This window comes from Syngnathoides biaculeatus, chromosome 12 (assembly GCF_019802595.1).
Source record: "Syngnathoides biaculeatus isolate LvHL_M chromosome 12, ASM1980259v1, whole genome shotgun sequence".
Classification (NCBI taxonomy): Eukaryota; Metazoa; Chordata; class Actinopteri; order Syngnathiformes; family Syngnathidae; genus Syngnathoides; species Syngnathoides biaculeatus.
This window is the reverse complement of record NC_084651.1, coordinates 16,257,146-16,285,056: the sequence shown is the minus strand read 5'-3', so window position 1 is coordinate 16,285,056 and position 27,911 is coordinate 16,257,146. Positions and strand designations below refer to the sequence as shown.

The window sequence follows — 27,911 nt, the reverse complement described above, 5'->3', positions numbered from 1 at the left end:
CTCTTCTGTTTTCAGGTCCATCAGGAGCGCCAAAATTATTTAATTTTGTTAAAATGCCACAATAATGAACATTTTTTTTTTCATTTTTGTTCATCGAGGTCAAAAGTTTACATACATTTCCTTACTATCAAGTAGCATGCATGACTTGGGTCAAATGTTTCAGGTGACCTACCACGAGCTTCTGATAGTACTCTGCTGGAATCCTGGTCCATTCGTCAACTGGTGTAACCGAGTTGGGTTTGTCTTTTGTTCTGGGGTTCATTTGCACATTTCTAATCAAAACACGCGACACACACAGAGAGCGTGTCTCCTGCCTGAGCGGTGTGATAGCTGGACAATCCCACGATGTTGATAATAAGTATAATTATTCGATCAGAAGAATGAGGCACATTCGAGCATCTGGAAATTGCACCCAAGGATGTCACAGGCATAGAGCTCAATCATTTGAGCCTTTAACCTGATGCTTTTCTGTACATGTGAAAATCAACCTCCTGAATATGACAAACAAGATAGAAGTCAATATATATATTTTGAATAACAGCAACACAAAAAAATACTGCAAATTTTGGATTTTCAAATCTGTTACAATCATAACTTCTGCTAAGGGCATAACCACATACAGTGGGTAAAAAAAAAAAATAAATAAAAAATACACTGCTGTTGAAATGCCAGGCTTTGTGATATAACAAAATGAGATCAAACCATTTTCCATCATTAGTAAGACAACCTATTAAACTTGATTCAAAATATATTTTAAAGAGGCAACGTAAAACAACGAAATAACGTGGTTCCACAAGTTTGCACACCCACTAATTAGCTGCCAAATTTTTAACCAATTCTGAATAACTCCTGATAAAGTTTTCTGCTTTTTAGCAGAAGCTTTAATGTTTGGTGCTGACACTACTTGGTGTTTAGAACTGTTCATAATTCCATCTTGAGTGAGAAAGAAAAACTACCCCAAAGCACAACACTGCCACCACCAAGGTTCACTGCAAGTAGGGTGTTTTTATTGTGACGATAAATGATCTTTTTGCACCAAACAAACCTCTCAGAAATATGGCCCAAAGTTCAACATTGGTTTCATCAGCCCATGACACATGTGGGATGTTTGTGGGAGATTCTTCGTGCGCTTTTGCGAAATATAGCCAGGCTTGGACGTGATTCTTTGTAAGGCAGGGCTTCCCGACGTCGCAACCTCGACGTAAAATATGTGGAAGATGGATGATTGTTGCCACATGTAGCAAACAGTCGATACTTGGCCAAAATTCTTGCAGCCCCTTCAATGATTCTATCACCATCTTGACAACCTTCCTGACCAGTTAGTTAGTCAGTAGCACTTTCAATGGTGGCAGAGGTGTGTGCTGACTCCATTTATGAGTTTGTGATCAGTTAACTCTAAACACAGCCACATCTTGAGTTAGAGCGGTTTTGATGTTGATTTTTTTTTTTTAGTTCCCCTCTGTAATCCCCCACAATCGTGTTGGACAGCAAGTCAAAGCAATTTTGGGATATTGTTCATCTAGGTGGGGAAAGGTGGATGACTGGTAAGAGCTTCTGCCTCACAGTTTTGCTCGAAGATGGTTGGGATAGGCTCCAGCACGCCGGCGACCCTTGGGAGGACAAGTGACTCAGAAAATTCCTGGATGGGTGTTTATCTAGGTCTCATTACTTAATATAACAACGCTTCGCATAAGATATGTAATTTTTTTTATAGTCACTGTACAGAAGACTTAGTACAAGGCAAATCAACTGAAACAAATTTAGAACCTCCCCCCCAAAATGGGGTTTGATGGCATGTAGGCTTCAGGGTCTTGTGCGGAGTTTTTGTTCTGGCCATGCTTGTGCGGGATCTCTGGCTTCCTGTAACTTGGTAAAAATAATTTATATTGACGTTTTTTTATGGCTACAGTGTAATATATATATATATAAATGTAACAAAACGGTGACAAAAACCCTTGAGGAACATCGTTTATTAAAAACCGATCCTGCAGCAAAACCCCTCCAAATAACGCCCCATAATATCATAGTAAACAATTTTTGGTAGAAGTACAAAACATAATTAGCTCCAATGGTGGCAAAGCAACTCTGTGCAAGATCAAGTGCTTGTCCTTTATTCGCCACGTGTAGAAGAAGCATCAGCTGGATGAAAAAAAAAAAAAAGATATTTACATTTCTATCAGTCTAACATCTGTTTGACTCTTAGAAGAACCTCTGAGAATAACAAATGTGATGACTGGAGTGACCTAGTCATTACTGAGGAAAGTCACAACTTCGTGTGCTACCTCCAACTTCCTCATTGGAAATTTTTGTACCTTGTCAATTCATGAGCCATTCAGCAACCACTGAAATATGGCTAAAATGACAAAAAAAAAAAAAAAAGGTAAATAGACAAATGTAAATGCACATGAACAATGTGCGACATTCCTTTACAAAGAAATAAAAAGGCACAGTGACTTGAAAATCCTCTACCTTTTCCTCTAGAATTAAACCTCCAATGAATTAATGATACATTTGCACTTAATTCACTCCAATGAGGACTGAAACATTACAACGTAAAAAAAAAAAAAAAAAGACGCGCATGTTTGTGTATTCATTTATCCCTCCCTTCGTCCATTTTCTACTGAACTGGAGCCCTTCCTGGGTCACTTCTGGACTGGTCACCAATCATAGGGAACACACAGGGACAGTCAAGCAGTCACACCGTCACTGAGTGGGAACTTAACCTACCAAAGTCAGGCGTGTGTACCACTACACCATGTGTAACCCATGTATCCTCCTCTAATTTTCAGTCTTCTTCACAAACTCATACCTACTTTACAAGTAAGAAAATCAGACTCTCTCAAAATCACCGCAAGGAAAAAAAAGGGGTACTGGAGGTATAGCATTTCCTGTCTGAAATGACTTGCAATGCAACAGGAATACTAATTAGTAAGTGAAAACAATTACGTACTGTGCCATGTAATGATAACCATTAGCAACTGTGTTGCGCTCATTCCTTATTCTGGTTATGGGTGTGGAACTGGCAGTTATTGTGTTCTCACACTGATGTAATTCATGATACACTCCATGCCCAAGTCAATGCCCACGTAGCACCCCTAGCAGAGGATCACTTTCAGTTTAAGGAGTATATGCTCAATGACTTCTTTGGATCCGATTACCTTCGGCGGGTGTCATTTCTTGTAGTCACTATGTTGACGAATACCTCCTTCAGACTTGACCCAGTCATCCAAAGTTCCAAAATGAGTTCCAAGAGTCATGTGGTTAGTAGGGTAAGGGTCTTTAAAATTTGGGTAAGCGAGGTGTGTTTTTCGTCCCTCTTCTTGCCTTGAAACGTTCATGTTGCCGTTGTTCATGGGATGGGGCACCAGGCTGGTGTATGTGTTTGCATGGGGTTCTGTAGAGAATGGCATCACAGACATGTGAGACTCTTGTTTGACTGAGATTTGAGGCTTTTGTTCCATTTGGAACACAGTCTGAGCGTCTCTTCCAACTTGGCCCTTCAGAAATTCATTCCTTTGCATCCCCTCCAAGAGTGGGAAAGATCCTTGCCCTTTTTCTGGCCCAGGGAGAGCGCTCTCAAATGTGTTCTGAATTGGACTGAGGCCACTAAAATTATTCCACACATTTTGGAAGGACTGATTCTGACTCCCCTGGTGGTTTAGAACCTGGTTATTGAAGGCTGGGGCTGTCCCCTGGTGCTGTGATAGGAAGAGCGGGTGGGACTCGGGCTGGCTCATCACAGGACCCTGTGGGACTGTGTCCAAGCACTGCAAGTCCCCGATGGACAGCTGCGTGAGAACATTGGTTTCACAGTGGAAACTAGAACCGTGGTTGAGATGTTGTGGCTGACTGGTCATGGCATTGGAAGGAATCATGGGGACTGTATTCATCTGGAGAAGCGGATTAGGGTTTGTCAAGGAACGGCTGACTGGAACATTTGCTTGATACGGTTGGCTGTACGCAGGTTGTTGCTGCATTGTAGGTGGAGGCTGCCTCAGGTACATGTTGAGGTCTGGAAAACAAAATAAAAGTATTTTGACATGACACTTGAGAATCTCATCAATCAATTCCGTTTCGCCTCAGTCGCAGGTGAGCTGGAGCCTATCCCATCTGATCTCGGGCACAAAATTCACTCTGGACTGGTCGCCAGTCAATATCGACATACAGAGTCACACCTGTGGACAAGCAGGACTCTTCAATTAACGAACCATGCTTGTTTTTGGAATGTGGGAGGAAGTAGAAGTACCCGCAAATAACGCACACAAGCACTGGTGAGAACCTGCAAACTCCACACAAAGTCTCAGAGCACAGATTTGAGCCCTGAAACCCAGAATTGAGGCGGACAACAAAGAACAAAGAAAAAAATACTACTACGGAAAACTGAATTTCTGTTGGTGGATTAGATCCAGAAATTCAACTACTACAAGAGTGGAAGGGTAAACCAGGAACACACTGCAACTATATTTTAAAAATACACATTTTCTACATTGCGTACCACCCACCAACGCACCCACGAGGACAAGAGCAAGCAAAATCTTCTCTAATTACCTTGCATGTGATTGCTGGTATTCTGTGATGCTGGTCTTTGCCTGCTTGCAGCCAGGCCAGAAAACGGAACAGCTAGGGGAAAAAAAAAATGCAGAAACACCTTTGTTACATTTATGTATTTATGCATGTACTCTAGACTTGAACATAGTCTACACAGGTGACTGTTTGACTACATTCAGTCACAAATCTTACCTGACAACCCTGACATCTTCATTAAGTTCTCTCTACTGCGCTTTTTCTTATTATAGCCGTATGGATCTAAAAAAGCAGAAATTAAGGATGAAAGACATTTATAACAAATACTTGTTATCCAAACTGAGAGGTAATTGGCCGACTGCACACCTTTGTCATGGGGAAGATATCGGAAGTCCAGTGGCTCGCTGACTTCCAGATCAGAGGGTCGGCGTAGCTGCATGTGTACGGTGACCGACTCGGTTATAGAGGTGTTGTAGAAAGGTGGCGTCTTAAAGACGATGGCTACTTGGCGATGAACATCGGCTTGAGAGAACGAGCCTTTGGCTTCCCAGCCATTAGAGGAGAAAAATCGGACCTCTATGTCATCTAAAGGAAGGAGGGATGATGGAAAGAAAAAAACGGAATGAGTTTACAAAGAGTACAGATGGCTTTGTCAAGGACCACAGTTATGCAGAGCTGCCAAAATTTGTACTCAAGCAACAGTATTCTTACTTTAGTATAATATGACTCTGGTAAAAGTACAAAGTAGTCTTCCAAATGATTGCTTGAGCAAGAGTAAATATGTGTGCATGATAGACAAAAAAATCCATCCATCCATTTCCTCCTCCGGAGGGTCACGGGAGTGCTGAAGCCAATCCCACCCATCATTGGGTAGGAGGCAGGCTACACTCTGAGCTGGTCGCCATGTGCCCTTCGATCGGCTGGCAACAAGTTCAGGGTGTACCCCACCTCCTACCCGATGACAACTCGTGAGGATAAGCGGCTCAGAAAATGGAAGGATGAAAGGATAAAACAGTATGTTGCATTAAAACTAGTCTATCAAGTACAATTTATTAAAAATGTTTTTCATTTGCCTTGGACAAAAAAAATGAAGTGAATTAACAAATAAAAAAAAAATATAAAACTGTGGTGAAAATATAAATATTATAAAAGGACTGCAGATCTTGGTACCTTTTTGCACTTTATCACAAAGCAGGAAGATCTCATCTCCTCCTTTAACTGAGCCGCTGTTGCTGTTAACCCGACAGATCCTCAGCTCTGCAGTGTTTGGAGCCCCTGTCATTTTAAAATTGCAACAGAGCACGTGGGTCAAATCACAAGTATCATGTCAGGTGGTAAACACAAGTCGTCCCATCAAGTTAGATTGAAACAAACATTGACGGAGCAGCAACCTTCAAGTGGAAGCCTCGCCAGGTTGAGTCACATGTCTGTCAACAGAAGAGGAAGTACTCCATAGTAACGCAGTTGTTGAAGGTTGCTGCGTATACAGTATACAACTTCCCCTTTCTCAATGTGTGTGATAAACACAATTAGTGAACACCTGACTAAAGACACACACGTAATAATTCTTGCAGATGCAAATGTTGTTGTGGCTTTTTCCATTTTAGACTATTTTTGCATTATCATCATCATCATAGGCTTGGAATCTTGGAATCACCGATTGCTCCAAAATGTTATTTGACTACAAAGGCATATACACAATTGATGATCTACAAGTGGAAAACACAATGACCAGTCAAACAAAAAGCACAAACTCACAGGATTTTTTTTTCCTAATCATCCATCCATTTTCCGAGCCCCTTATCCTCACAAGAGTCGCGGGAGTGCTGGAGCCTATGCCAGCTGTCAACAGGTGGGGTACACCCTGAACTGGTTGCCAGCCAATCACAGGGCACATGGAATCAGACAACAGCCCCACTCACAATCGCACCTAGGGGCAATTTATAGTCACCAATTAATGCACGTTTTTGGGATGTGGGAGGAAACCGCAGTGCCCGGCGAAAACCCACACAGGCGCGGAGAGAACATGCAAACTCCACACAGGCGGGGCCGGGATTTCAACCCCGGTCATCAGAACTGTGAGACCAGTCCAACCAGTTGCTTCACCGTGCCGCCAGTGCTTCATTAGAACATGTTGGTCAGAGGCCTTACTTAACACTTCAACAACAAAAAAAACCCCAAACTGTTTACATCATGACAACTGATGCTAACAGAATGTGAGGCGTCCGGGCCGGCCACTGCTACTTTGGATCACTGAAGTAGGTGTGCAGTGACAGTATGACTAGCCAGTGGTCCGCATGATAGATTGTTAGGAATCCAATAAAGGACCAACTCCAAAGAGTAGTTTTAAATAGGGAAGAACGTGAGAAAAGAATAAAATACAGGAACACGCACTGTTAGTTCTCAGATAGTTTTATTCTTTGATAGTTTTGAAGTGGGCGGCACGGTGGAACAGCCAGAAAGCGTTGGCTTCATAGTTCTGAGGACCTGGGTTGAATCCCGGCCCCACCTGTGTGGTTGTTTGCGTGTTCTCCCCGTGGGGTGGCCTGAGGAAACCTACGCATTCCTCAGGCCACCCCACTTTCCTCCCACATCCCAAAAACATGAAGCATTGATTGGAGACTGTAAATTGCCTCTAGGTGTGATCGTGAGTGTGACTGTCTGTTTGTGCCCTGCCATTGGCTTGCAACCAGTTCAGGGTGTACATCAGGACCGTGATGCAGACATGCTAAACAGTCGTCCAACGTGTCCCCATCATTATTAGTAACAGTTTTTATTTGTACATTTGTTTCACCTTTAAGCATAATAAAATGTTACTTAAAACATGACCTGTACACTTAATACAGAATATTGTGATGACTGTTTGACCCAAGAACACATTTCTATTCATTTCTGTTGGTGTAATTGTCTCTGCAGTAACAGAAAATTTTTAGGTGATGGTGGGATTGCATCAGGGATCAGCTCTGAGCCCCTTACTGTTCGCTGTGTTAAAAGATAGGCTGACAGATGAGGTTAGACTGGAATCCCCTTGGACCATGATGTTTGCAGATGATATTGTGATATGCAGTGAAAGCCGGGAGCAGGTGGAGGAACAATTAGAAAGATGGAGGCATGCACTGGAAAGGAGAGCAATGAAAATTAGCCGAAGTAAAACAGATACACTGTATGTGCATGAATGAGAAAGGTGGAGGGGGAAGAGTGAGGCTACAGGGAGAAGAGATAGAGAGGGGGGAGGACTTCAAATATTTAGGGTCAACAATCCAGAGCAATGGTGAGTGTGGTAAGGAAGTGAAGAAACGGGTCCAAGCAGGTTGGAACAGCTTGCGGAAGGTGTCTGGTGTGTTATGTGACAGAAGAGTCTCTGCTAGGACGAAGGGCAAAGTTTACAAAACAGTGGTGAGGCCGGCTATGATGTACGGATGAGAGACGGTGGCACTGAAGAAACAACAGGAAGCAGAACTGGAGGTAGCAGAAATGAAGATGTTGAGGTTCTCGCTCGGAGTGAGCAGGTTGGATAGGATTAGAAATGAGCTCATTAGAGGGACAGCCAATTTTGGATGTTTTGGAGACAAGGTGAGAGAGCGCAGACTTGGATGGTTTGGACATGTTCAGAGGCCGGAGAGTGAGTATATTGGTAGAGGGGTGCTGAGGATGGAGCTGCCAGGCAAAAGAGCGAGAGGAAGGCCAAAGAAAAGGTTGATGGATGTTGTGAGGGAAGACATGAGGACAGAGGAAGATGCACGAGATAGGCTTAGTGTAAAAAAAAGATGACACGCTGTGGCGACCCCTAACGGGACAAGCCAAAAGGAAAAGCAGAATTAGAATAGTCTCTGCAGTACTTAGAACTCAGGAACATTTTTTCTTTTTCTATTACTTTCTGGTTGTCTGATTTTCTCTACTTAGAACTCAGCATGACAACGCAAACAAAATAGGTCACTCACTGTTATCGTAGATGGGGTTGCTGACTACAGTGTTGAGTACTCGAGTGTAGTGACTGGTTTCATCCTGCAGGAAAACCTGTATACACAAGCGGACCACGTTCAGGTCATACTCTTCCATCTGCAACAGCTGCTCTTGTGGTACTGTGGTCACACACATTCACACACACGCACACACACACACACGCCAAGATGACAATTATTATCAGAGCACAACTCCAAAGCATGCTTTGACAGTACAGGTCTGGGAGAAATAATAATTCCCCAAACAACAAGCTCAGCTGTGAATAGATAGCACATAAAACAAAGAAAGACACGAAAGCTGAATACTCTTAATTCACAAAGCTGAAATGACCTTTGAGAATGGATGTGTTGAAAAGAATTTTTAACTAATGAACAAATATCTCAACCACTGGCATTGCACACACCTTGCTGGGAGACTGATATACCCAAACACACGCTTTCCGCCTACCATTTGTCGCCACAGTGACGCGGAGACACGTCACAGTAGGGTGGAAAGAAGTGCGCGAGTGTGCGTGTAACACCAAGAGCCGAGGCTCCCGACACAAGAGACTTGTGACGTGTGTGAAAGTACTGCAGTCGGGGGTAGGAAGCGAATCTTTGGCTCGGGTGCCGCTATGCACGAGATGGAAACTCATTCATCTCGAGTGTGTTGAGTGAGAAGCATAAACATTGAAAACAGCTTGTCGGGTATTTTCCATGTTGCTGTCTGTGCTTGCAGAATTAAAGCTCGATGCATCCACGCAAAGATGCCCGAGGCATAAGTAACATCTTTCCTCCCACCACTGTAGTTCCATCGACATAAAACAGATTGAAATAGTTTATATTTTCTTGGTTTGTATCAGTACTTCAGTTTCAACAGAAGCTCAAAACCTAACATGCTACAATTTTCATGAAAACATTTAGTTTGTTTCATTTGACCATCTTCTGAAGGGCTTGCCCTTTATTAGAGTCATGGGTGAGCAGAGTATACAAGCGAGCGGGGGAGAACATCTTGGACTGATTGCCAGCCACTCGCTAATCTTCTCAAACATCTATTTTTAACAAAAAATAAGATAAATAAGGAGGCTATTACACTCGCGTCAAGTTGTGTGAAAAACTATGAATAAAGCTCTCCATGGGAACACTGCTATCAATTTCACTCATTGAAAAATGTTGCTCTACTGCTTCTATCAAGCCCGGCCGATGTCACCCCTGAGAGCCACTTACCCCACCGTGATCGGTAGGTTGGTCAGCTCCGTGCACAACACTGTGAAAGTGCCATCCATAAAAAAAAAAAAAAAAAAAAACTCAAGGGCTGCACAAACAAACATTTCATATTAAGGTGTGGGCCATAAAATATTGTCTCACGGGTTGCAAATATTTTCCTCCATTTTCCCCTTTATCCATGTGTAATGCACACTATTGACTTTCGACTTTTTTTTTTTTTTTTGCACATTATACACAAGAAAATTATTGTAGTCTCCATTTTAAAGTAGTTTTGAAGTGATCCCAAACTAGTATCATCTGTCTGTGGGGGTTCTGCATGTAGAATAGAGATTGCTTGAGTGTGTTGGGATCAGAAATGGGTAGAGTAGCCAAATATTGCACTCAACTAAGAGGATTGTTACTTTAGAATTAGAGTATATGATTCAAGTAAAAGTAAATACAGTGAGTATCGGAGTTATGACGTAGGTGAGTTCCAACCACCCGCACTTATGACCACATCCAGCAGATGCCTATTAAGTGTGATTTTACTGGCAGCGCAGTTCGTAAGACAGTTGTGGCAGCCCAGCATCCGAGCATCTCGCACTCAAAGCAGCATTCTACCACTAAACTTACATCCCTCTTTTTACAGTACAATCTTATATTCATTTACTGTACAAATAAAAATGATCTTGAATTTTCTCGCAGCTGCTCAATTCCCATGTTCCTCCGCGTAACTGATAGCTTGTAGTTCGGAAGCGCGGGTCTTCGTTGGTGTCATTTGGGGGGTCCTTAGGCAAAACAATGTTTTGCACAAAACACATACCAGCATTATATACCACACCCACGCTTCCCCGTGGAACGTCCACATGCTGTCCTCTCACGCATGCGCTTTTCCTCCATATAAGCAGCATGTCGGCAGGAAATGCTCCTGGTCAATTAGAGATCTTGGACATTTTGTACATGCTCCAATTTACAACCTATCAGACTTACGACCGGTTTGTTGGAACCGATCTAAGTCGTAACTCGGATACTGACTGTAGTAGTTTTCATAATAATTACTTCAGTAAGAGTAAGAAAGTATTAATTTAAGAATATACTGAAGTACTGTGTAAGTAGTAACCAGATTTTTTTTTCCCCCAGAGCATGAACATCAAATGGAAACAAAATATCAAATTCAGATACAACGAAACATCACTCAATCGAAATCAAAAACAAATAAATTCTTTATAAAATAAATTAAGGCAAATTGAGCTCAAACAAATGGTCCTGTAGATCATACCTGTACTACTGTATATTGTTGCCACTTATTAAACAACACAATAATGTAGGCTCAACAGTCAGTTGGAAAATAGTAGCAAGGCTGTTGTGCATATAAAAATTATACACAGCCCAGTTTGAATGCAAGGTATTGGTGAAGTAAAAGAATTTGACCAAGTGAAATAATTTAAAAATTTTTTCCATTAATGTGACCTATAATTTGTAGAACTCAACTAATTTACTTTTGTATCCTTTGCAGAGGGATGGTGAAAATAAACAAATGGATAAACGTGCATGTGATTGACTTGGGCTTGACGTTGAACTTGCTGCCTTCTTAGCCAAGTCATTATTGCAAAAGAGATATGTTCTAACTGGTTTTACAACCATTTATTAATCTTCCGTAGCGCTTATCCTCACGAGGGTCGGGGGCTTGCTGTCATGTGTGTGAGTGAGTGAGAGCACAAAATGTATCCCAGATATGGATGTTTTACAGTCATTTGTGAGCATAAAACAGCGCTAATATTGCCATATGCACAGCCAACAATTACAGTTGAGCGGGTGTCACGTCTCACTTTGATTGCCCAGTAATGACCAACTGGAGACTTTGTGTGTACACATGTGGCCTTATGTTGTTTTATTGGTGAATTTGAATATGACAACATTGTGGTAGCGGTGGATTGGAGCAGCAGTATCCAATCCAGAAGATGAAAACAAAAGTCTAAAAACAGATCACGCATGTACCAGTAATTACTGACAAATGAAAGTAGCGACTCAAGCGAGTAGATCATTGCAATGGAGTGAAAGGACAGATTGTTTTGAACAAATACTCAAATCGAAGTTAAAAAGTATGATGCATTAAAGCTACTCAGACAAGTATATCCATCCATTTCCTGAGCCACTTAACCTCACAAGCGTTGCGGGAGTGCTGGAGGCTATCTCAGCTATCTTTGGGCAGGAGGTGGGGTACACTCCGAACTGGTTGCCAGCCAATCGCAGGGCACATGGAGACGGACAACAGTCGCACTCACAATCACACCTCGGGGCAATTTAGAGTGTACAATTCATGTTGCGTGTTTGTGGGAGGAAACCGGAGCGTCCATAGAAAACCCACTCAGGCACGGGGAGAACATGTAGACTCCATAAATGGTGACACTGGGATTTGAACCCCTGTCCTCAGAACAGTGAGGCCAACGCTCTAATTAGTCACTCCACCGTGCTGCCGCAAAAATGTGGCGCGTTCCTAACCACTTCTGTTTAGGCTGAAAAGAGAGGAACTAATGCCCTGTGATGAAGGAAGAAGTCAAGTTTCAGAGCAGAAGTGAACCGACAAGAGAGACAAACTGTGCTAATACTGCCATAAATGCAAACCACTAGTGCTTCTTCTCTTAAATTAACTTTCATGCCACTGGAACTGTTGGAATGTGTGATGTTAATCAGCAGGTGGGTCGAGCCCCTTTTGGGCGAGTCGCTAACAGCAAAATTATAGAAGACAATATTCATGTTCAGAATTTGTTTTCATACGATGCAGCGGTGACCCAAGTTCCTACACTGAACATAGTAGAAAATCAACAAAAAAAAACGTGACTTCCTTGTGCTATTGCCACTTGGTTTACTCAAACAAACAAATACAGTGGAGCTCAGCCTCTGGCTTGAACATATCATGATCAGCAAAATACTTCAGGCGTTACAGCAAATTTTTGAAACGGAATTTACAGACATCATATACCGTTTGTGTTTTCAGCGGGAAACAAAAAGAAAATCTTTGTTCTGAACTTCTATAAAGTTGGGTGACGACTTTGGAATAAAAAATAACTATTGTATATTTTATCTGTAAAGCGCTGTATTTAATTAATGAAGGGGAATGAATAAAAAAAAAACTTGCATGACTTTGACGTGTATAAATACATTTTCATGAGAAAAAAAACAATTTACTCAATTTAAATGAGGTCATTCAAACACTTTCACTCCCTGTACGATTCTACTTAAGATGCCAAATTAGAATTAAAACTACAGAATTTATATGAATCCCCAGTGAGAAGCAAAAAACCAAAACAAAAAACAAAAAAAACAAAAAAATCTGAGAGCTGGGGAGCCCCCACCCCAGTCAATCCTTCCCTCTTTTTCATGAATCCTGCATTCCCAGCTCTCACGTGGCATTTTCCATGTGCTCAATTGAGCAACTGTGACCAAGAATGGGGAAGTAGCTTAATGCCTGTTTGCACTAGAGTGCCACTGTCTGCACAGGCGCAAAATGGAAAGAGGGGAAACGGCATTTTATTCGACATCTAAGATCAGACGTTTGGCTTGGCGTGAGAAGAAATGGGTCAGGTTCTTTTGAAACCTTTCAAGCACAGTGACAACAGGACAATTGACCCCTCCGTGGATATTGCGCAATCCGTGTCACTGACCAATCAGAGGCCAGAGATCTGCATAAACCAAAGCCCGTTTTTGCTCCCGCCATTTTCTCAGACAACATTGCATGGTCCAGTATAGGTTTAGTTAGCGTTTTATCGCATATTTGGGTTATTTAACAAAAGATATGGTTAAGAGGTGTAGTCACGGACTTTGTAATAGTGACGACGGGTATCCTGAAAGGCTAGTTGGTGGAGTTCGATTCGTACCCTTTCCAAAACCGAAGACCCAGTACGAAAAATGCCTCCGATGGATCAAACTTTGTGGAAGACCGCATCATTAACTAAATCCATCTAATATCAACCGGAACACATATGTTTGCACGAAGGTATGCCCTATATTTGATTTTCAATACATGTCTCGTATAAATGAATTCGAAGTTCTTCGCTAGCATAACACTGCTGCGTGTGAACGATTGATTCACTTATTCTTTGTTGAGCGATATTTAGCGATGATCGGACTGCACAAACGTATTGATTTCTTGCTGGCTCGCGGGCGAAGCTTAACCAGACTGTGTTTGCATGAAGATATGCCCTAAATTTGATTTTTAATACACGTCTCGTATAAATGAATGAGACGTTCTCCGCTAGCATAACATTGGTACGTGTGAATGATTGAATGAAATCAGAAGCATGGCGTCTCTCTCAGTTCAGAATGTATTGTATTTAGAATCTATATTATATTCGTTGATTTGAATGAAATGAGAAGCATGGAGTCTGTCTCAGTTCAGAATGTATTGTATTGTATTTGCCATTTTTACTGTTTGTCTTACGTCAGCGGACGTGGCGTGACGTCACTTCAGGAGGCGTGGTTAAGTGCCCTGTACGGAGGGGTCAATTAGCGAAGACAGCTCAGTACTGAATAAGATAATGCAGTACAGGGAGTCCTCGGGTTAAGATGGTCTCGGCCTAAGACATTTCGACTTTACAAGGCGCGTTCCCCGTCCGCCATTTTGTCTGGCTAATGCTTGTCCGTGTTTGTGCGCCAGGAGTATCTTCGCATTTTTCACCCCCCTTTTTTGACATTATCGCCCCAAAGAAGAAAGCTGTATCTTTTAGCAATGCTTCTGTAGCCAAAAGACAATCCATTACCATGGAAACAAAGCTCAAGATCATTAAAAGATTGGCGAAAGGAGGGACACCAACACCACCAAGGCTTCAGTCGGTCGACCGTAGTGACAATTATTAAAGACAAAGCCTGTTTTCTTGCGCATGTGAAGGGTTCCGTTCCTGTCAGATACAATGATTACAAAACAAGGTTCTCTGATACTAGGATTGAGGACCAGGTTCCTTCGCAATAGCTAAGCACAGCCTCCCTTTCTTCTCCATCCCCCTTAGCAGTCATGCTCAGTACATCATCTTGTCGATTTCAATGTATTTGTTTTTTTATACAAAGTATTTTGATGTAAATTCTGACTTTAATGGTGAAATCCGACTTAAGTTGAAATTCAAGTTAAGTTGCTACGGTATGAACGGATCTCAGTCGTAGACCTATTACTCCCTGTAATGACAATTATAACAGTCGTAAAAAAAATATATACAGGTATATATATTTACCAGATGCTTCAAATCGTATGTACAGTACCAGTTATTAGTTTGTTCATTCATTCATTCATTTTCCAAACCGCGTATCCTCAGTAGGGATTCGGACGTGCTGCACTCTATCCAAGGTATATTTGGCAAGAAGCCAAATATAGCCGCCCAGTAGCGGTCGCCAGTCAGTCACAGGGCACATATAGACAACCATTCCCACTCACATTAACACCATCACTGAGTGGGAACCGAACCCACGCTCCCTGCACCAAAGTCGTGCCAGTGTACCCCTACAACGACATATAAAATGAAAAGATAGGAAGACTAGCTTCTAGTGTGCCATCCATTTTCTATCACTCTTGTCCTCTAAAAAAAAAAAAATCACAGGTGAGCTGCAGCTATTTAGCTATCCTAGCTGAATGACCGCCTGCCATTAAGGACAACCAAGAACGCTCACATTCCCTAAAGGACAATTGAAGTCTTCAACCAACCAAACACGAGTTTTTATAATGTCGAAAAAAGTTAGAGTACCTGGAGGAAATCCACGTAGGCAAGGAAACCCCAAGCAAACTCCACAAAAGAAGACCAGAGCCAAGAAATGAACACTGAACTGCAGAAATATTTGAACCCCAAACCTCAGAACTGTAAGGCTCTGTAATGAACTGCTCACCCCTCAGTTCACCATCATGCCATTTGTAGTTTTATTTTGCTAAATAAAATTCCTAATCACTATTTCAATGCTGGCCAATAGCATGAAAAACTAGGTTGGCTTTGTGATCAAGAGTTATGAAAAAAAGATAGTTGCCTTATTTGCAGCCACAGGGTTAGGGTTAGGGTTTTCCACATTTGTTATGAAAATGCGAATGATGTCTGTGGTTATACTGTTGTCGTTATACTCTGCTCTAACCCCCTTCTAAAAAAAAAAAAAAATCCCAAAACATCAGCATGTGATTGTGAATATGACTGAGATTTAGTGTGGTGTGAAATTGTAGTTTTGGGACTGTTACAGAAAAATATTAAGAAAACTCATTTTGACACACTGTACTTACATGGTACGAGAGGATTGTTAGGACGTGATATTTGCATGGCTACTACATAACTAAATTTATTTCCATCTTTGGTGTTTCTGTTCTGCGACAATATTTGAGCATTCATGGTCAATTTCCGAGGGAAGTGTAATTTTTAATTTGCAGCGCTCGTTCAAAGCTTGTCATGCTGTTTGTGATGAAGGTGGTGACAAAAAAGACAAAAATTACATCGCTAAAAGATAATTGCATCTGCACAAACGGCGCTAAGTACGTGAGAACTAACAAGCTAGTCAGTGAGTTACCTCCAATTTTTATCCCTGCTTGCTCTCATAGTCATAAGCGTAAACTCAGGTAATGACAAAACCGCTAATTATGTTGTGTTGTTCATGACTGGCAAGATATTTCAACATGGCAGCCCAGCTCAGTGACAATTCTCTCCGCTCTCAAACCCGAGACATGGTCCCCCCCCCCCCCCCCCCACAAAAAACAAAACAAAACAAAACAAAACAGTAGATCGTGGGAGGTTGGCTGCTTGAAAAGTAGATGTTGGTGCAAAAAAAAGTTTAGTCACCCCTCGTCTAGAGTTCACTAACAAGATGATTTTATGTATTTTGTTTCCTCAAGAAAATGAAGCTGTCATTTCCAAAAATAATACATTTTGGAGTCATCAGTAGATAGCCTTTTTTTAATCACTGAAATCGACATCCCCACAGTCTTTCCGAGGGAAAGAACATTGACATGGTTACTGAGATCTATTAGGTTACACCTAGCTCAGACTACAGGATTTTAGTCCCAGCCGCCAAATTTGCTCTCCGTGGTCGATTTTCCAGATCATTCCCAACACATTCTGTCGGGAAGGACAAAACTCGTGGTAGTGTTGAATAATGCACAACCAACGATTTGGCCCAATGATGCCAAAATGAAAAGTCTAGCATGTTTGATTCTTTTCTGTGGCGAGGGACATATCAATAACCCTCCAACAGCAAACGTTGACATCGACCAATAGGATTGCGTCTTGCAACGGTGTGTCACTTTCTTGCTTGCCGTTTTCAACAGTTATTCAAGTGCGCAGACCAATGTTTACCGAAGTTTTCGAGCATGATAGCACACCGGCATGTTCACACACAAACATTGGCGGCAGCATTAGCTGCTACAAAACGCCTAACCTTTTTGCAAGCCATATTAAAATATGTGAACACATATTGAGAGCTCCTTGAAAGAACAGCCCCAAAATATTTTCTACCGAGCACCCAGTGACACCGTCTATTTTTTTCCCTCTTTTGTTCTTTTTTTTTCCCCCAGCATATTGCTATGGTGAGCCACTGTTTTACAACTAGTTATAGCCATAGAAACCGTGATATCTAGTTGTGGTGAAAGGTGATACGTCACGCTGATCTGACTGTGTTTGATAAGACATGATAAAAACCCAGGAATACGGTGTTATCATAAAAAAAAAATGTGAAATGTAGTGTTGCCACTGTCTGACCAAGATACGACGAGATTGTAGTCTGATCTAGACATTTGTTTGTATGGAAAAGGCATATTGAGCAAAAAAATTGCAAATCATGAAACTTCATTTCAGACACACACAGTAAAGACATTTTAGCATCAAAAGTTTGAAAAATATTATTTAAAGAATATTTGTATTCTTAGAAACAATGACGATCTTTTGTTGGATAAAAACGACCAAAAATTCTTTTATCAGTGAAACTATGGATTTTCCAAAGGATACTCAGTTGACCATGTCTTTAGCGTTATCCATCGAAATATATAAAAAGGAGCAACTTACATTTACTCAAATAGCAATGAAAATAAAGAAATGGACTCACCATTGAAGGGGTTGATCCCTCTGCTAATCCTTTGTAAAATGGCATCTTTGACCTCCCGCTTTTTCACACACCGGATCCCCAGGTTCTGGAAACTAGGGGAGTCATAACATCCTCCATGAGCACACCAACCGTAGATGTACACTATGGTGCAACTATTGGATTTGTTGTATTACTAGATTGTCAATTGCTTGGTAAAGCAGAGACCCCCATTGATGTCAAACAACAAATTAGTCAACTATTTCCTGGTTAATGGAGCCGAAAATGCGCCGTGGAATCATGAGTCTAGCGGAGGGGGCACGAATGGATTCAGAGACTCAAACCGTAAAAATAAATCCCTAAAATTTATGAGCTCTTCCTGGGCCCATGCACCACTCCTCGACTACTTACTTCCTCTCTTTGCATAATCCTACTAACAGTATTGACCCAGTTATTTGGATTGTTTTACTGTATGCCAAAATGGCATAAGAAATGGTCAATAAAACAAAGCAGGTTGAGGCGGTCTAAGACTTTGTTTGCACAAAGCTGTATAGTATGTGAATGTTTACTACTGCGAGGTCCATGTGAGGATTGCAAATTAGGCACCAAAATATTCTGAGTCATTCACACATGCTCGAGTACACACATACAACCTCAGTTTTCCCTTTCTACCACATATAGAGAATGTATCAGTGATGTCACTCGGGGAATTCCCATAGTGGCAAACTTTTTGTTTTTGTGTACACATGTTTATTTATCTGTAATGCTTGACTTATTAAGATAGGAACTAATGTGATAATTACTTGGCACTTTAGCAGAGGTCACATGGAACTCACGCGATCACTTTACGATCCGGCCCGAACTCTGCCTCGTAGTAGCCATCTTTACAGTCTTTGCCCACCAGATCATGAGGATGTGGCCTGTAAGGCTCATTTTTCGTCACCAAGTAAACACACACTTTCCCCCTGCCACAGTAGTTTAGGATCTGAGGAGGGAGAAAAGCAATGGTTGGAAAGACTTATTACAGGCATATGCAAGAAAATTCTTTAAGTACCGTAATTTCCAGCATATAAGCCGCGTCTTTTTTCACATGCTTTCAACCCTGCGGTTTATGCGGAGATGCGGCTAATATGTGCATTTTTTCCTAACGGCAGCAAGGGGGCACTCAAGCAAAAAAGGTAAGAGTGAGACCGGTGGAATATATGTGTAGAGGAAGTGACTTTTACGGGCTGGTCCTGTTAGCGCTCCGTTAGCGTGTTATTGCCGTGTCTCAGTCATTTTTACCAGCATGTTTTTTTTTAACCGGCCCCGTTAGCGCGATGCTAGCATTAGGGAAGGGGTGCTCAATGAGTCTTGGTCGATCGCGGGACGGCGTGCCAAAGAGAGGGGAAAAAAAAAAAAAATTGTGCACCGCCGATGCAGTCTCTTCGCAGATATTCTGTGGTGCGCGCAAAATAATAATAATCCAATGCAAATTGAAAGTATAACATACAGCCATTCAGTTTGTGGCATTTTGCGATGAGATTCAAGGAGTGACGGATGACTGCTTGTTATAACTAATGTCACAATTCCAGGCATGAGCATTTCACGGAAACGATCGTTCCGTTACCGTGTTGTTACCCAGCCTGAGAAAACACGGAACCGAAAGTCCATTTCCCAGATCTCAGGGCTTATTTTTAATAAAATTCGCCCATGTGTGGAATGTAAAACAAGTTCTCAACGAAATACAACAATCTGTATAAAACAAACCTACATGAAACACTTTATTTTTAATGATTAAAACGCCCAGCTTTGTCAGTGTGGTTTAAACAGCGCCGGTTTCCGCTTCTGCGCTACGCATGCGCAAGGTCGAGTTATTCATATCCAGGTCACTCAAACGCTAGTCAAACATGTCGGTTGCTAAGCGTAAAAGACAAAATGCTCATGCCTGCTAAGGCTTTATTCTGAAGTACACGTAAAAACCGGTTCCCATGAGCATTATCAATGGGAACCGAAAAATCGTTTCCCACTGTTTCCCAGGACAAATATCAACGGAACCGAAAGATCGGTTACCATACATGCCAAAATCCTCATGCCTGCAATTCACATACGTACTGTAAAAATGAAAAGAAGAAGCTATTGGTTTCTTTTAGGCAGCACACTGAACTTTCTCTAACAATTAGCACTGCTCCGCCACACTCTTTTTCCTTAGTTTATCTCACACCCCTGTACTTACGGTATGGTACAGTACTTACGCAGCCCATCAATGTGTTTTATAATGACAGCATCCACCACCGTGGAAACACATTCTGGGCAGCGAAGAGCAAAGATGAGCTAGACATGCTGCTTAAGTTTACTTTCGATATTAACGGAGAAAGTTAAAAAGAAATGTTCTTGTTTTAAGATGCAATGACTGTCGGAGTATGTGCATGATCGAAAAAAAAGTGGTTAAACTGGATGAGATTTTCTCTTTTCCGAGTGGGAAAGGTCTGGTCTGAAGCCAAAGTAGAAAGTGCAGGATGAGATGGTGTGTCATTCTAAAATTCCACCTTGGCACAGCCTGACCCAGGATGAAAGCACTGACAATACAGTGCACGAAAAGCTAATTCCGTATTTTAAATGTAGGAGGCAACATAACATTAACCTTAAAACAGTTTGGGAGCATCATCATCATCATCATTCCCCCCTCCCTTGTCGGTTGCTCGCGAGAGGCTGGCTGCTTGAAAAGTAGATCTTGGGGTAAAAGAGTCTGCGCACCCATGCATTAGGATTTGCCCGGCACTAGCCTTAGCGTTAGCGTGGCGCTAGCGTTAGTGCGGCGGCACTAGCATTAAAGTCTCTGTGTACCGTTTTTATTTGTAAATATCTCGTGTTTCAATGTGGGCACTTGCGGCTTTTACACAGCTGCGGTGTATGTATGTACCAAATGGTGTTTCCTTTACAAATGTTCTGGGTGAGGCTTATAACCATGTGCGCTCAGTCGGCCGGGAATTACGGTAATGTATAGAATGGGAGCAGGGATTAGTTTGGACGTAGATAAACACAGTCCTCACCTCCAAACTGGGGAAGGTCCTGTTGTTTTCCGTGCTTTTCTCACCAGGGATGCTGCCGGCCGAGCGACCCTCACACTTGTAACGGAAGCGCATCCCTCTCGGCCTGGGCTGCTCAAAGATCCGGATTGCTGGCTCAGCCACTAGCAAATGGAGACGGGCCAAACAATTTGTGAATTTAAGTGTGGGAAACTGTTGGAGCACGAGACTTCATATCTCATGAGACTTCCACATTGAAAGCACCTTTGTACCATCAAAAACATGAACGAGTACATATTTTATGTAACGTTCTGTTCCAGTTTTATGACAAGAACGCTAACCCGTTTTAAAACATTGATAGATAATACAAATTTCATGTCAGTGACAGAATTTTACTTGGGTACTACTTTACAATAACGATACCACTACGGAGGGCTTATAAAGCGAAAAATAGTCATTAAAGTGGGACTGTCATGAAATGGATGATTTTTGGTATATTATTAATGAAAAACCCACAACCAATGTGGTCCCATGTGTTTTTTTTTTTTTACTACAAAACATGATTTTGACATATACAGCTTTTTGTAACTCCTGCCATGAAAATCCTCTCAAGGGATTTGTTTTTGAGAAGCAGGAAGTGACGTAAAGGACAGCGGCGCCACCAAGTGGAATCGGTTTTTTTTCCCATTAGTTTTACCTCCGGGAAGGTAGCTCGTTGTTCCTTTGTGTTAGCCAAAATGCCCGCTCATTGCATTGCTGGACATTGCTTGAACACTCGGGAGAATGGAATTACCCTTCATAAGTTTGAAAGAGACCTGGTTCGTTGTGAATAATGGATTGCGCGGGTGCAGAGGACGAAAACTTTGTGGGTTCCAAATAACAGGTAGGTGTGTATACAGCTACTAAAAAAATAATAGTTTGGTGCGTACCACGTAATCGGTCTCTCTCATAACGTAACAAAAGAACCGCGTATGAAATGTGTCGATGTGCGCTTCGCCCAGCCAACAATGTCTCACTCAGCCTCATCTCGATAGTGTTCATCGCGTACTGCAGTGGCTGTGAACAACCCTCTAAAAGCAGCACGGCTCGGCTCCATTATATGCCACCACGGCGCCAAAAATCATCCACACCAGCTAAGGGGCCACGTTCGGCGGTCATGGCTTCTGCGAAGGCTGCGCGTCGGGCTTTGCGACAGGGGCGGCTCTGAAGAACCCAGCCGAGAATGCGTTAGTCGCCTGTGCGCATAAAGCGCCCCGGTTCGACCGTGTTAATAGAGTACTGCGCCGTCTGTGAACACCCCCATAAAGCAGCACCGCTCATCTCTGTCATAAGCCACACTTCCGCGGCGGAGATGAGCCATTGCGGCTCATCTCCGCCGCGGAAGTGGATCGGACGGGGATGCGGTTTGGCCGTGATCGCATATCATCTGAATATGGCTGGAAACAATAGTGTAATATTGCCCTGAGGGCTCGAAACAATAGTGTAATATCGCCCCGGTAACTTCACTCTGTTGTGTGGTGTTGTCCTTTTCGAAAAGACCTTCGGTGTCAGAAGGGGCGTCGGAAAAATGCGAATATCTCTGTTGTTTGGCTTCCATAGTAGCAGGCAATGCGCGTTTTCAACGGCGGAAGTGACGATGACGTCAAGGACAGAGGATGCGACTAATATGGCGACCACTTGGATGTCGAGGGACACTCAATTGCGCAACTTTGCGCTTGGATGACACGCGATCCGCTCACATCTATTTTTTCATATTAACATTGAAGTGAATACTGTTATATGTATTTTTCATTACAATATCTATTTTGGAATGTTTATAGGGATGACAGTCCCACTAAGTACTTTGCTGATGCTTTAGGTCAAAAATAGTAACAGGTTTATAAATGGTAATTTGGTTTATAACATTAGTGACCAATCTATACTATCCTTGCTTTTATACATTTTAAAATATAATTGTAAATACAGTACTGTACATCTAGATGTGCATGATAAATGGTAGCAAAGTGTGATTGAAATGCATCTAATCTACTTTAAATTTTGTAAGTGTTCCTTTCAGACCTACGGAACAAAAAAATTATTTGGATTTCCTCAATTTGAACAGGTACAACAGTTGCACATGATTAGTACATGTCGAACATATTTGATTATTTTTGACGAAGACGGGAACATAACATCAGTTTCCCACATTTTAATCATGTGCAACTGAAAATGAAATACTTTGTTCGGTGCACCTGTAACAGGTGAAAATCTGCAATATGGGGAGACCAATTTTTTTTCAAAACGTATTTTTACACCTCGACATGCTTGCGACATAAAGCGAACAAAACAATTTTGAAACACTGAAAAAAAATGTATAGTAAATACTTTTCTGTGAGCTAAAAATATTTTTATCCGGAAAAATATCTATATCCTGACGTTGTACTTTTCTTTAAAACGACATCTTTTATTTACAAAATGTAGTGTATATAGAAAACAAAATAAAAGATTAATAGCTCAAAATTTTAATAAATGATATTGTGACATGAAGTGTAACATCTTAAAATAATGTTGCTTATTTTCATTTTTTTAAGATGTATTTTTGTTGTCCTTTTTCATTATTTTTCTCATTTTTGCCCGTTTTAAATGTTTGATTTCTTTGTATTGAAATATTTTTAATCATGTGAAGCACCTTCTGTATGAAATGCGCTATATGGATAAATTTGCTTTATTTACATATGTTTTGTTTCATGTTTCACAAGTTGAGGTGTTGCAAAAGCTTGTCAACTCTTGCGTGCTTCAGACACTATACATGTACTGCTAAAAAACTGTGCCATGTACTGTCCCCCCCCACCTTTTCATCACTTTGTGGTTTTGGGCTAACATTAGTGCTGTGTCACGACATCACGGTGTCTCTGCAGTTTCTCATGTCGTATTTATGTGGTACTAAAAGAGTCGACGTGTTCAAGTTGCTAGTGACTACTTATCGCTAATATGTTTTCAGATTACCATTTTCTGTTCTGTATCGGCCCTTTTAAAACCAAACCACAGAATTCCCGTTCGCACTTTTTGGCCATCACTGGACTGCATTTCCACTTTAACTGCTAAACTCTTTACATTGACAGTGTTGTTTACATTTGTGATGCTTGAGCAGAGTATTTGCAGGTTGTGTAAAAACACTACATTCGTTTCCAGGCATGTGCACAGACATTTTGGGGGCAGGTGCTTTAAACACAAAATAAGGGAACCCATCGCCAGAATTCTTTCTACAATTAAGATTAAAAAAGGAGTGTACTTAACCCATTTACTGCCAGAGACGTATTAATACACTCATACGTTTAGTGCCAAAGACGTATTAATACATTTTCAATATGACATTTGTCAATAATAATTATTTTATACAAAATTGTAATAGAGGGTATAGTGCAGCTCCACAATAATCTAGAGCATGGGAAGTGTTTTAGTATGATAAATCTAGACCAGATGGGAGGGGTAGCTTTGATTAGAACTTTGTCAGCATGTCAAAGGAAGACCATAGCCGGTGAAGACCCATGTGACGTGTTGTAGTGGTGTGGGTGGGTGAGAGGGGAGAGAGAGAGAACAAATGCGTAGTTTACTCCAAAACAGAGTTTCGTTAACAGCAAAAAGAATAACGATGTACCAGTGTCACTTTTCCCCAAAAAGAAAGTGATGATGCTCAACAATTAACAGTGTGCAACGGTGGTTGCGTCGAAGGTTTGGAGGCCCAAGATCTGAAAGGAACCACTGCACTTTTTTTTTTTTTTGCAACATTTGTGGTCAAAATTGCATTTTTTACACTTCTCAAACGACTCTGCCCGACTGTGCCTATGTCAGAGGAACTAAAAGTGAATCAGGAAGTTTCATGTATGTGGACAGAACTTCGATGTGACAGGTGCCTCAACCAGACTTAGTCTCTCTCTCTCTCTCTCTTTCAGACACTAAGGGTGTCAGTGCAAAACAAGCCCTGTCGCATTTCTGTCCTAACTAACTATGGGGTGCCAACTGGAAAAATGTGATGCTTACATCACAGGCTTGAGTGATAGCGTCAATCAGGAGCTGATAGAGCAAGTCACCCTACCTCCTCAATGCAGCTGTGAGACAAAAAAAAAAAAAAACAAAAAACTTGCTTCTTACCCGCTAAACAAAATGGGGAAGTGAAAGTACAGTGCAAGGCATTCAGTGATTCGAGTTTGCATTCTTTTGTGGTTCTTTGACCCTTGCATTGGACTTACTCAGATGTGGTTCATCCTCAAGCATGGAAGCCAACAGAACTGGAAAAACAGAACAACACGAGAATGAATAATGTCTCATCAAAATAGCTAATTAGTGATGAACGGGTCGACACAGACTTTTCCTATGTGCTGCAAAATAAGCTATTTTTGCAATTTTCTGACCCAATGCACAACGGAGCTTGACACTATATTTAATAAAAGTATAAAACAGAAAAAAAAAACTATTTACGAGAGGAACAGTAGTACTGTTAGTAGTAGTGTTGCCATTCTGGAGCCAGTCATATTGCCATAAGCATACAACAAAGTACTAACAATAGTGTTCATTCATTACATCTTTCAGTGCTCGTATATTGTAATGTACAATTCATAAAATGGGGATTGCTACTCACCGTCCATGATGCACATGCAAACACACCGTTGACTTGTCAAAGACTTCTGACTTGCTCAAAGGGAGTGAAAGAGGACGACAAGAATAGTTGTAGAGGTGGAGGAACTGCCTAGGCGGAAATCCCCCAGAGGCATGGACCAATCAGGAGCTTGTGAGTCACACCAGGGATCTTCCACGCAGCAGGACTGTTCATCTAAGCAGCAGGACTGTTCATCTTCGTAGCGCTGCAGACAAAATCAGAAAAAAAAAAATGTGACAGCTATTTCATTGTTATGATAATTTATTATTATATATTAATATTGCTGAACATTTAACAATTTAAAAAAAAGAAAAACAAAATGTGGAAAAAAGAGGTGGGGAGTCAAAAAAGCCTTAAGTCTTACTCAAGCAAGAGTACAGTTACATTAGCCTAATACGACAGTCAAAACATATTTTCCAGTCCAAATATTGCAATCTCTAAAGAGTAAGTATTCGGTTAAAAGACTACTGAAGGACTAAATAACTGATGAGAAATTTGGGATTTATTCATTTTCAATCAGATTGATATGCTTTATGGACAAATAAATAGGAATGTGCTAATTCAGACATTGCTCAACAATAGCACTTAAACGTTTTTCATATCTAATAATTTGTGTTGACACCAGTGGAACAATAACCTCACCAGGCTAAAATTTGGAATTACATCATGAAATATCAGTTTACGCAACCTGGACATGGAGATTCAGCCATATTGAATCGGTGACGCTGCCATTTTCATCACCAACTTACTGGTACGTCTTTATCTTCAGCTCTGTTTCATACATTGTGGATTCTCCCTGCAGGGAAGAAAGAGAACTCACCTTGGTCCGAGTGGCTTAGATCGCCTGCAATTTGCATTCAAATGCAAGTTGACTTGGTTTGTTTTGTTTTTGTCTCAGAGAACATTGGATCCTGCAAATGCAGGCCGAAATGTTACAGCGGAGGACTTCAGGGGGCATCCCCTCAAGCTGTCCAACTGCCCTGTGTCAACAGTCAAGACCTTCAGGTTCCTGGGAATTACAGTCTCTTATAACCTGAAGTGGGAGATCACCATTAACTCACGCCTCAAAAAGGCCCAGCAGAGGATTATTCACGTAACTTCACCAGACTTGCATTTGAAATGCTTTTGCAGTCCTTTACTGCAACCTCTTTCAGTTCTCATTCATTTCTGAAGGTTTCCACTCTCTCTCTTTAGGAGGTAAAAATGCATGCTCTATTGAGCTAAAGTCCCGGTGATTTGAGTGGGCCACTCCAATCACCCCTGATTAAGTCCTTTGTTGTGTTGGCCGTATGTCAAGTCATTGTCTTGCTACAAGATGAAGCTTTTCCAGATTTTTTGTTTTCTAAATTGCCAAACAAAATGGTTTTGTAGATCAAAACTAATTCAGCTGCTGATTGAGTGGTTTTGAGTGTTTTCCACAACCCGCATCTTTAAAACTGTGGAATAATGGTTCAAATCCGTATTTGGTCAGATGACTTCTTCTCTGTTAGCCAATTGGTTGATAGTGATTGAAGGTTTGTGAATGTCTCTCCAGGGTGTCCTGGGTCGTCCTCGGGGTCTCTTTCCGGTGGGACATGCCCGGAACACCTCACCAGGGAGGCGTCGGGGAGGCATCCGAAACAGATGCCCCAGCCACCTCATCTGGGACCTCTTAATGCGTAGGAGTTTCGGTTCGACACTGAGCCCCTCCCGGATGACGGAGCTTCTCACCCTATCTATCTAAGTTGTTCTATGCAAATTCTATAGATTTCTATAGAAAATTTTTACCAGGGTCACGAGTTACATAATCAACAAAGATGTGCGAGCCCATTCCAGAAGCAGAGATGCAAGCCCGAGCCATGACGTTACCTCCACCATGGTCCACAATGAGCTTGTTTGTTTTCAATCATCCACAGATAGTCTATTTCTCCATACTTTGGTAGAGGGGAATCTTGGTCTTATTAGTCCACAAAACACCCACCCAAAGTAGTTTCTTTTTTAGGACACCCCAAGTTGTTGTATAGGCTATGTCAAATTTATTGTGCAAAAGATCAATTTTCCCCATCATCTCTCAGTGTCAAATTTGTTTGATTTAATCCCAAAGGCAGTTCTCTTGTCTTCATATTTTTTTAACAGCATATGCAGTGTTCACAGGTGAAACCCAAAGCCTAAAACAAGCACCATATATAATTGAATGTAAAAGGCAACACCTGAGCAACTAAGAACACTCACCAGTCACCTTCCAATGCTTTTGCTCACATGAAAAATGGGTGGCTTCAAACAAAATGTGCTTCGTCTCGAGTTGTGTAACATCACGATGTAAATACCATGAAATAATAGATGGAATTCTTATTCTGAGCTTTTGTCACATATTCATGTCTTGATCTGAACCCCAGTGGTCTTCAATTTCCAACAAAACCAAAAGAATTTACCTTGCTGTTCCAGTAGCTTCGGAGGAGAGTGTCTGTGTGTGCATATATAATACATCCATCCATCTTCTTAGCCGCTTATCCACACAAGAGTCGCGGGAGTGCTGCAGCGTAGGCCATCCCGGCTATCTTCGTGCTAGAGGTGGAATACAGC

At 41.6% G+C, this 27,911-nt stretch overlaps 1 protein-coding gene across 4 annotated transcripts; it reads right to left on the bottom strand.

Annotated features, from left to right (window-relative positions):
- Positions 1 to 656: 656 nt before the first annotated feature.
- rel (v-rel avian reticuloendotheliosis viral oncogene homolog) lies at positions 657 to 27,911 on the bottom strand. Of its 4 annotated transcripts, XM_061837616.1 has the most exons (13): positions 27,761 to 27,911; positions 25,332 to 25,554; positions 24,943 to 24,981; positions 24,734 to 24,801; positions 20,738 to 20,877; positions 18,542 to 18,690; positions 17,730 to 17,821; positions 8,466 to 8,606; positions 5,695 to 5,799; positions 4,891 to 5,109; positions 4,741 to 4,806; positions 4,549 to 4,620; positions 657 to 4,012 (listed from the first exon to the last, which is right to left on the bottom strand). In XM_061837616.1, the coding sequence occupies exons 5-13, from the start codon at positions 20,828 to 20,830 to the stop codon at positions 3,171 to 3,173; spliced, it is 1,779 nt and encodes a 592-aa protein (XP_061693600.1). In that variant the 5' UTR covers positions 20,831 to 20,877; positions 24,734 to 24,801; positions 24,943 to 24,981; positions 25,332 to 25,554; positions 27,761 to 27,911; the 3' UTR covers positions 657 to 3,170. The 4 variants fall into 4 exon arrangements, with proteins under 4 accessions (XP_061693600.1, XP_061693597.1, XP_061693599.1 ...); XM_061837613.1 differs by lacking the exon at positions 24,734 to 24,801; XM_061837615.1 differs by lacking the exons at positions 24,734 to 24,801; positions 27,761 to 27,911 and adding an exon at positions 26,170 to 26,382.